This window comes from Pleuronectes platessa, chromosome 16 (assembly GCF_947347685.1).
Source record: "Pleuronectes platessa chromosome 16, fPlePla1.1, whole genome shotgun sequence".
Taxonomy (NCBI): domain Eukaryota; kingdom Metazoa; phylum Chordata; class Actinopteri; order Pleuronectiformes; family Pleuronectidae; genus Pleuronectes; species Pleuronectes platessa.
In genome coordinates, this window is record NC_070641.1 from 13,991,200 (window position 1) to 14,000,532 (window position 9,333).

The window sequence follows — 9,333 nt, forward strand, 5'->3', positions numbered from 1 at the left end:
ATTGGAAAATCTCTTGGCTATCTGCCATCAGCTGTTTGAAGTTCTTGCTCACGGGGATGTCCACGGTGCTGCACAAACATCCAGACGTGAACTCATTTCTGTTCAATTTCCTTCCTTTATCTATGTTGCCCATACAGAACAAAGTATGCTGCTACGAGAGGTAATTATACAAAGACTCATATTTTATTTTATACGCACACACGGTTTTAAACTATTATCATTAAACGTTTGGTCTCACACTTTAAAAGGTCCTAATTCCTCAGTACTGTATGTGCGACAGATCAGATAAAGATCTCCACCCAGGCCGGCTTGCAGAGCTAGATATGACGTCTCTCCTCTGGGACAATGACATCACAACACAGCACAGTCATCATGGACACATGGGCCTGATAATAATTTCTTAACTGTGAGTTAATATTAAACTAAACATGATTTTAACCTTTGACAGTTAATTCCATGACGGACACGGAAATGCCTGAGTGACACACTTAACAGTTTCTCCTGATTTCATCCACCTGCCCTCCTACAATAATGTCCATTGAAATGCTGGAGATGTCGATGTGTGAAGACAGCGAGGAATCCCCCGTAAGATTCACCGCAACCGAGAGGAGTGGTTGATGTTGCTTCTAACACGGGACAGACGCAAAAATGAAAACTAAAAGAAAACAAATATCTCCCGGTGAGAAAGCAGTGTCACACACGTGGAAGACACTGATGAAGATGTCAAGAGAGTTTGTGGTGATAAGAGCTGATGATCAGACCAGCCTGTAACTGTGTGTTGGTATCCAGTAGCAAACAGCAAGTAATCTCGATCCCATCGACATGCCAGCGCTAAAGGTCAGGACTGTGACACAACTGACAGTAAACACACAGCAAGACTGGTCGACTACCCCTGCCTTCACTCCATCACAGTGAGGACACTCAAACTGAAACTCAATGTGATACATGGTGCTGAGCAAACATGCAGATAATAAAAACCAGAGTATTTCCTAAAGAGGGTGAAGCAGGTCCCCATCAGATCATGACATCAGCGTGGACTTCAGACAGGAGACAGAAAAGGAGCAGCATTTTATCTCTTTGTATCGCACGGTCCAAGGTCTGAAATGTGTCTCTTCCTGTGCAAAGTGGCTCTGTTACTATTATCATTGGAGCCACATAAAGGAAATGGCAGGTTACTTTCCTGCATGGGGACACAGAGATGAAACCAACCTCTTACATAAAGCAACTATTAGGAAAGAAAGAAAAAACACACACAGGAAATCATAGAGCAACCTTTACAGTAGCTCAGTGCTCCTGGTTGACGTCTGTTGTCACCACATAGACTTTGCAAATCAATTATCCTACAGCACTAAAGTCAGTGTGAGATAACATGCGTTGGGTGTTTGCTACTTCTTAGCTCAAACAAACCCTTAGATCAACAATTAGTCACCTCTACAAGAATGCCCCTGTTTCTATAGCGACATACAGCAACTCCCAAGTCCTTCCAGGTTGACGTAAGACTTGACCTTAAAGCTGTTTGACTTCTACCATTGCACCTTATCGGCCATCAAAAAAAAAAAGGTGAACACTTAAATGTGCTACTCACAATACACATGTGTTGTAATGCCAAAGGGTTTGTGCAACTTATCAGCAAATGGATGAGGAAGAAAAAGGCTAGGCTAGCACAAGCAGGGAAACAGGTCACCATGAAATGCTTCATGGTAATTACAGCTGATATGTCAAGTGCTCTCACAGTGCAAAGTCCCACTCATCTGAATTAATGTGCATTAAGTGGAAGTCTAATCTGTGTGTGTGTGTGTGTGTGTGTGTATGTGTGCATGTTCATGCCTAAGAGCAGTTACGACATGCTCTAGCCTGTGTGTTTACAACGAAAGGCCTGTCTGCATGCCGTCTTAACCGCCAATGTACTTCCTCTCTTCTCTGCCGGCTGGCCTGTACGGAAATTGTTCGACCCTCTGTGGGTTGGGTTACACACACACCCACACACGGAGTGTCTCTCAATGGGATGGAATCCTGCTAAACAAGCTCCTTTAGAGCGAGTTTGTTTTGTTTCTTTATCTGCAGGGTGATCTCATTCACTGCTGATGTGGGAGAAGGCAACAGGAACAGCCTGTTGAGGAGCACTGTCGCTTAACCTTCACACCACAGACACCAGAGAGACGTGTTTCCGCTTTTACTAAAAAAGAAAAGGGAAAAAAAAAAAAGCAACAACAGAGCAAAAGAAGGAAGACAAATAAGGAAGTGGTGTCTGCTACAGATGTGAACTTGACACTTTACGAGAGAATGTGTGCTTTGAGGCGATGCTTCACATAAAGTGCACTGGAACTACACTCAGCTGCAAAACTCCACCTGAAAGAAAGACGGCGACTCGCTCCGCTTCCAAGGCTTTACATAACAAATTCGTACTCCCACATGCAAAACATTAAGCATACTGATCAAACAACGAAAATCTCATGTGAGCCAATGTGGAGCAAATAACAATTACTGGTGTATATAAATCCTGGAGGGCTTTCTGGGTGTGGCCTGGAATTATAAATAGAGCTATAGAATAAAGTTTCCATTCAGAACAAAAGGCATAAAAACAAATAGTCAGATTGCAAAACAAGAACATCTCTGGGGTGATTTACTAAAAATAAAAGTATGACAAGGTGTACGAATCTTATTTGGTGTCATTCTAATAAAGTTAGTTAGTTTGTCATTGTCAAAGCGAGCGGGTGAAATGAGGTGAGCAATAGATTAAATAGTCACAGTTTTAATGGTAATAATGTAAAGTTACAGTGATCTGTCACTTTGGGGAAAGGGTAGAGTCACAAATATTTAACCTTTTTACCGTTTGAAGTCAAAACGAAACCTCATACAAAATATGTCCTCATTGTATTGTGGTTTACTGGTGTGCCACGTAAAGGGCGTATCTACCTAGGTCAGGTTGTTTAACCTGTAACCACCAAGGCAGCTTTACGACAAGTGCGCAAATTGACATTGACGTTACATATTGATATAGGATAAATAACGCAAGTTTAGCTTTGTGGCATTTGACGTTTCCTCATCTTTCGTACCAGCCGCTGATTCAGAAACACGTTGAGAACAACACACCGAGAGAACTAAATACACCCACAGATAATTGCAGAGCTTTTACTCCATTAGCGTAACTCACCTGCCGACGAAATTTTCCAGGACAGAGCTTTTCCCAGCGCTCTGTCCGCCGACCACCGCGATCTGGGGGAGGTCTAAATTGCAGCTCTGGCCAATGGAGCTGAACGCGTCCTGGAGCTTGTTAATGAGGGGAATCAGGTCTTCCATGCCCCGGTTCCCCATGGCTTCGTTAGCTCAAAGAGAGAGTCCCCCTCCACTTCAAACACAAGGCAGACCAGAGGCTAACGCTAGCCGCGCTAACTCGCTGAGGTAACGTTAGCCTAGCCGCACTGAGCTCTCGGGTTACTCTCCTCAGTTCCGCCGCCTCCCAACAGCTCGGGCTCTTCCTCCCTCTCGAACAGTTGGGTCCTCGGCGGTAACACGGTTCACACCAAAACCATGTCGTGCTCTTTTTTGAACTGCGCTAACGGCCAGTCAGCCGAGACGGACGGAAAAGTCACAAAACAAAACTTCCTCTACACAAACACCATCCGGTCAAAGGGAGACGACATCCGATGGAAGCCGGTGACTATAGTCCCGCCTCCTGTCTGCGAAAACCTCCAGCTCATTGGCTAATTGTCTTGCCTGTCATTTAGCCAGCCTTCTGATTGGCTTACCAAAAGGCATGCTCCGCACTGTGATCAAAATTGCGGATTCCGGATTGGTCAGTACGACTGTCAACCGCCGGCGGCCCCGCGTCACGTGCCCGCATCAATATGGCCGCGACCGTGGAGCGTGTTGTTGCTGCGGAGGCTTCAGAAAAGCAGATGTCCGCGAAGAAAGTGTTGTCCGCGGCCTCTCCGCTCACTCTGCGGATCGTCGCGGAGTGCTCGGTGACTAAAGCGAGAGCCTGCGAGCTCATACTGCCGCACAGCGCCGTCAGCACCCCGGTGTTCATGCCTGTCGGGACCCAGGGGACTATGAAGGGAATCACCGTGGATCAGCTGGACGATCTGGGATGCCGGATCTGTCTTGGGAACACGTATCACCTGGGCATGAGACCGGTAGGATTCACAACAACAACAACAACAACAACAATAATAAGTCAACTTTATTATGAGTTGTATTTTATTCATGACTGCACCGGTTTATGCCACCCTTTCTTTACTAAACAAGTTTTTTTCCATCTCTTCTGCACACAGGGGCCTGATTTGATCGAGAAAGCCAATGGTTTACATGGGTTCATGAACTGGGACAGAAATCTGTTGACTGTGAGCGTGTTTCCTAAATAAATTCACCACAGATGACAGAGTTGAACACACAAAGGTAAAGGGGATACTGTTGTGCTTAAATCCTCTGTTGCGTTCCCCCTCCTCCTACAGGACAGTGGAGGCTTCCAGATGGTGTCGCTTGTTGAACTCTCAGAGGTCACAGAAGGAGGAGTCAAGTTCAAGTCCCCCTACGACGGCAAAGAGATCCTCCTCAGTCCTGAGAAGTCCATCGCCATACAGAACAGTCTGGGTCCGCACAGAGTCACATGACTTGTCAACAGTGTTAAATGATCAAAACGTTCCCTCTGTTTCCCAGCAGCTAACAGACAGTCTCTCCATCTGTCTCTGTGTTTGTTTACCAGGGTCAGACATCATGATGCAGCTGGACGACGTGGTCAGCAGTACAGTGACGGGGCCGCGGGTGGAGGAGGCCATGCACAGATCCATTCGCTGGCTGGACCGATGCATAGCAGCCAATAAGAATCCAGATAAACAGAACCTGTTTGCCATCATACAGGGGGGGCTGAATGTAGACCTGCGCAAAGCTTGTCTAGATGGTAAAACATCCTGCAAGGCAGTGAACCTTTTTCCACTTCTGATCACCTACCTCTGGTATCGACAAGCATCCTGGAAGGGTGGATCATATCTCGATATATCTTAAAACATATTTAAATGTCTTTAATTAAGATACAGTTTTTTTTAAATGACTTGTAACATATCCACATTTACTACAAAGTTCACATGACAGGTTTAGCCACAAAAATGGGCAGTAAACACAATGTGACTTTAGCAGTTTTTAGACATAAAGGCAGCAGGAAGTTGTCTGAGTCAGAGTCGTTCACAACAGAGGAACATTTCCAGAACATTCAGGCGGAGGTGGCACTTGATTAGAGCACTGAAGAGACCGGACATGACCTATCCATTCGGCTGCAGAAAGCACAATGTCAATGTCTTTTTCATCCTGAGCTATTTCTATTATTCCAGTTCCGCATCCGTCACGTGTCGGAAACGTCATCACCATGCCCACTCGCCTCCCTGTAAATTTCTATAAAATTCTCTTAATGTATTTTCACATGGGCTCACTCAAACTGAGCATTTTAAAGAGGAGCTGGTCGGAAAATCTCAGGAGCAACTGACTTGTTCTCACATACAGCCCCTCTACACAATTTCAGGAAAATGTAATGAACTTGTCATACACCGATGATAAGGGTTTCAAACTTGTACTTAATATATTCTATCTTCTTCCTTTAGAAATGACTCAGCGTGATGTTCCTGGTTTTGCCATCGGCGGCCTGAGCGGAGGAGAGGAGAAGGATGACTTCTGGCGGATGGTCACGCTGAGCACTGACCACCTGCCACGAGAAAAGCCTCGATACCTCATGGGTGTGGGGTACGTTTGCCACTGCGCTGTAAGATTCCTAACGATAACTTGTGATTTTATTGGCTCTGATTCTGTTTATTGACATGAGAACTTGCGTTACCCACATGCTGCAGGTATGCTGTGGACTTGGTGGTGTGTGTCGCTCTGGGATGTGACATGTTCGACTGCGTGTACCCCACCCGCACTGCAGTAAGCTCCCTTCGCCTCACAGTCATTATTCGCTCACGTCACATAGCACCATATCAAGAGCTGTGTTTCAGACAAGTGTCTCTTTCCTGCAGAGGTTCGGCTCTGCCTTGGTGCCTTGGGGATCTCTCCAGGTAAAACACAGGCAGTATGCCAAGGACTTCCAGCCCATAGACCCAGACTGCCAGTGTCCCACCTGCAAGAGGTAAGCTGAGAACAAGCAGCAGCTCATTGTGTCAGCGTGAAGCTTTTGGCTCATACGATGCGTCCTGTAGGTTGCTCCTCTTCGGTTCTTCGAAACATTCTCAGGATTAGACGTTTATAAAGCACCATAGTACCTAAGAACACTTGATTTAGATTTGTTTGACAAAAACTGAATTACCTCTAAACAGGAGATGCTTTGGTGATTTAAGACGACCATAGTCTACATCTAACCTCATTTGTTTATAAATGTTTGGTTTATTAATACTTTGAATAATAACTTTGATCTCACATGGCGGAAAATATTATGCCAACTCATAAAGAGTGTTGTGAGAGAAGGGTGCTCTAAATATGTGGTTCAATGATCTCTAGATGAGAGGTGTAAATAATATACTTGTTTTCTGTTTCAGACATAGTCGAGCTTACCTGCATGCTCTGTTTAAGAGTGACAGTGCAGCCATGCATCACATCACCATTCATAACATTGCCTACCAGGTAAGTGCTGTGTGTATTTTAGCAGAAAAGTTAATATCACTGCATGACTCCAATGGAGAAAAATATATTTTTGCCTCTAAATCTACCTGGAACGAAATAGTTTCCTCCGTGATGACCCTGCCACAGACACCGGTCTCATGAACAGAGTTGTTAACCAGCTCCAATGGTTACTTTAAGGCTGTTACACTGTGCTTCATTTTAACCTCACTTATCGTCCTGCTTTGTGTTCTTGGACTCCTCTCAGCTGGACGCCCACTTCCAGGCAGAGCAGCCACAGTTATCATTTATTAAACTTCGGACTGATGAATATTTGAACTCTTTGAAAACAAATTTGTAACCCTCTCCAGTTCCAAAAATAATTGAAATCACGGTTTAGTGAGGCCGGTTATTATACTTCTAGTGCCGAGGGAAATGGTTTTAATTTAAGGTCAAATGAGCTCTTACTTCCTCCTCCAGTCTTGTTTCATTGATGGAAGTTTGCTCACTGTTTGCAACCACTTTTTTTGGGGGGGAGGTTCACTTTTCCTTTCCTCTGCATTTTAACAGTTTTAAGCATTTTAAATAGGGAATTTAAAGTTCGGAAACTTTTTAAAATATTGTTCTACTTTTACATTTCTTATTAATTTACTTCAAATTAGCACTGTATTGTTCTTTAATGTTTTCCTTATTTGCTTTTAAACAGCTGATGTATCTGAAATACACTGCACCTACTGCATTAAGTGTGTTTCATCAGTTCATCAGGGTTCCTTTGTGTCCCACATAGCAACCAAATGTGCTTCATAATGTGTTTCCAAGACTTATTTCTCAGTCTTTGCCTCATTCACGGCAATTAAATCCCTCATACTTTCTGTGCTCCACAGAAACGGCACAGATGTGCTTTGCTGCTCTGAAATTATCAAAACAAATCTCGTCTTGTGACAGATTGGTTTCAAAATACAAAGTACCCATCTGTTTTCTTATTGAAGCTGCTCTAGCAGGGTGACTTTAGGGATCTCCTTGTTGTCCTGTTGGGCTGTCATTCTACTTTCATTTAAAGTTACGTCACCCTAAGATGTTCCCTTCCTACAAAGTGGCATCAGAACATGCTGCTGTCAGGACCTGTTGCTGACCCGCACACCGCTCAATAACGACGTGTCATCAAATATTTCTCTTTGCAGCTCAACCTGATGGGCTCCGTGAGACAGAGCATCGTGGAGGGCCGCTTCCCCGACTTCATACGGACATTCATGAAGCGACTGTTCCCGTCTCCTGACCAGTACCCCGGCTGGGCTGTGGACGCTCTCGCCTCCGTCAATGTTACGCTGGAATAAAACCTGGAAGGAAACCACCGTACTCTAAACGGAGATAAATGGCAAACAGAGATTTGTGAAGATTGTACATATTTTAAATGACGTTTTTTATGGATGACTGTTTTCTACTCTTTGTTTATTTTTGTGCCAGCTCAGCTGATTTGTTAGCAGTGAGGAAAATAGCTTTTGATCTGAGGGAATAAAGCCTGATTGACTTTCACAACAAGCGTCTTTATGTAGCCCCGCAGATTGTCCTCAGAGTACACATTATGAAAGTGTGACACTCTGTGGGGTCTAAATGAGGTTTGAACACACAAACTATCTCCTCTGATATGCTCCGACAGTTTTTGTTGTTACCATGGATACAAAGCAAGACCCGCCCACTTGAAATTACATGTTTTGCCTGCCTGTCAACCCTCTTCTGTATTATTATTATTTTTTTGTGGGTGAAGGGAATTACAGAAGCAATTCATTCTCTCTAAATACACATGATCAATAAATGCATAAGGGCTCTTATACAAAGGCAATGATCAGATAAATGAACATCAAGGCTCAGTTCAGAGTGTGTGCTTGTGTCATGATGACCACCAGGGGGCAAAATAGACAAAACAAGTGAGAGTAAAACAGGGATATGCAGTCTTTAAGTTTCTTTCAAATAGATTAAAATGTAAAAAATAACATGTTAAAACAGATTAGGAACATGGGCTGAAATGTACGACGGCACCGAAACACTAAATTGCAATTTTGTTTTTAAATGAATCAATCCATGAGCATTTTTCTGAATGGTATCAAATCATTCATTGTTTTTCTCACAGGTTCATTGGGCCATAATCCTATTTGATACTATGGGTGGAGGTTTTGTTTGCAGTTTACAGAGGTGGTGGTTTATCGGGGCCTCTATGTGTGCGATTAAAATTAATAATGGGGGAGGTTGATTTGAATAACACCTGTTGTCCGTGCCTCCGAGTCAACAGTCCTCTCAAGCAGCACATTTGAATTTCATTAATGCAGCTGTTATGACCACCGGCTCCAAGATTGAACCTGCAACATGCACCGAGTGGCAGGCAAACCAATATCCAGCACAGCGCAACATGTGTGGTGAGCAAATAAAAAGAAAAGAGATGATGGGTCTGGTGCATAATGAGAGCCGTTTCAAGTGGATCTGCCCTTAAATACCAGTGTCTATTGTTTAGTTACAATACGAGCAAAGTAAAAATATTCATCAGGGGGATTTTGCTTTGATAATACTGAGTTTTAATATTAGACGTTCACTGGGAATTCTAGTTTTGATGATTGTTTCATAAATGCATTATTGTGGGGAGAGTGTTTCCCTCGTAGAACATCTTCAGCTTAAGTGATATATTATGTTTAGTATATATATATATATATATATATATATATATATATATATATATATATGCTCAGTGAGAGGAGAACA

At 43.6% G+C, this 9,333-nt stretch overlaps 2 protein-coding genes across 10 annotated transcripts in view; one reads left to right on the plus strand and one right to left on the minus strand.

The window, feature by feature from the left end:
- The window catches only part of dnm2a (dynamin 2a), a 27,215-nt gene extending 23,561 nt beyond the window's left edge, over positions 1-3,654 (minus strand). For 6 of the 9 annotated variants that reach the window (XM_053444133.1, XM_053444132.1, XM_053444130.1 and 3 more), the window contains exon 1: positions 3,155-3,653. In XM_053444133.1, coding sequence (XP_053300108.1) covers positions 3,155-3,315 — 161 coding nt within the window. In that variant the 5' untranslated portion in view covers positions 3,316-3,653. Of the gene's footprint in view, positions 1-3,154 lie in introns of all 9 variants that reach the window. The other 3 variants (XM_053444138.1, XM_053444137.1, XM_053444134.1) reach the window with 2 other exon arrangements.
- A 194-nt stretch (positions 3,655-3,848) lies between these two features.
- On the plus strand, positions 3,849-8,466 carry qtrt1 (queuine tRNA-ribosyltransferase 1). The gene is made up of 9 exons (XM_053443431.1): positions 3,849-4,136; positions 4,275-4,343; positions 4,455-4,593; positions 4,706-4,900; positions 5,595-5,733; positions 5,838-5,913; positions 6,006-6,115; positions 6,522-6,606; positions 7,764-8,466. The coding sequence occupies exons 1-9, from the start codon at positions 3,849-3,851 to the stop codon at positions 7,914-7,916; spliced, it is 1,254 nt and encodes a 417-aa protein (XP_053299406.1). The 3' UTR covers positions 7,917-8,466.
- Positions 8,467-9,333: the final 867 nt, after the last annotated feature.

What these genes read in the sequence shown, in the direction of transcription:
- qtrt1 (XM_053443431.1), top strand. Translation starts at nt 3,849, where the DNA reads ATGGCCGCGACCGTGGAGCGTGTTGTTGCTGCGGAGGCTTCAGAAAAG. An exon ending in GCGCAAAGCTTGTCTAGATG is followed by an intron (nt 4,901 to 5,594) that starts GTAAAACATCCT and finishes TTCTTCCTTTAG; the next exon opens with AAATGACTCAGCGTGATGTT. An exon ending in CAGTGTCCCACCTGCAAGAG is followed by an intron (nt 6,116 to 6,521) that starts GTAAGCTGAGAA and finishes TTTCTGTTTCAG; the next exon opens with ACATAGTCGAGCTTACCTGC.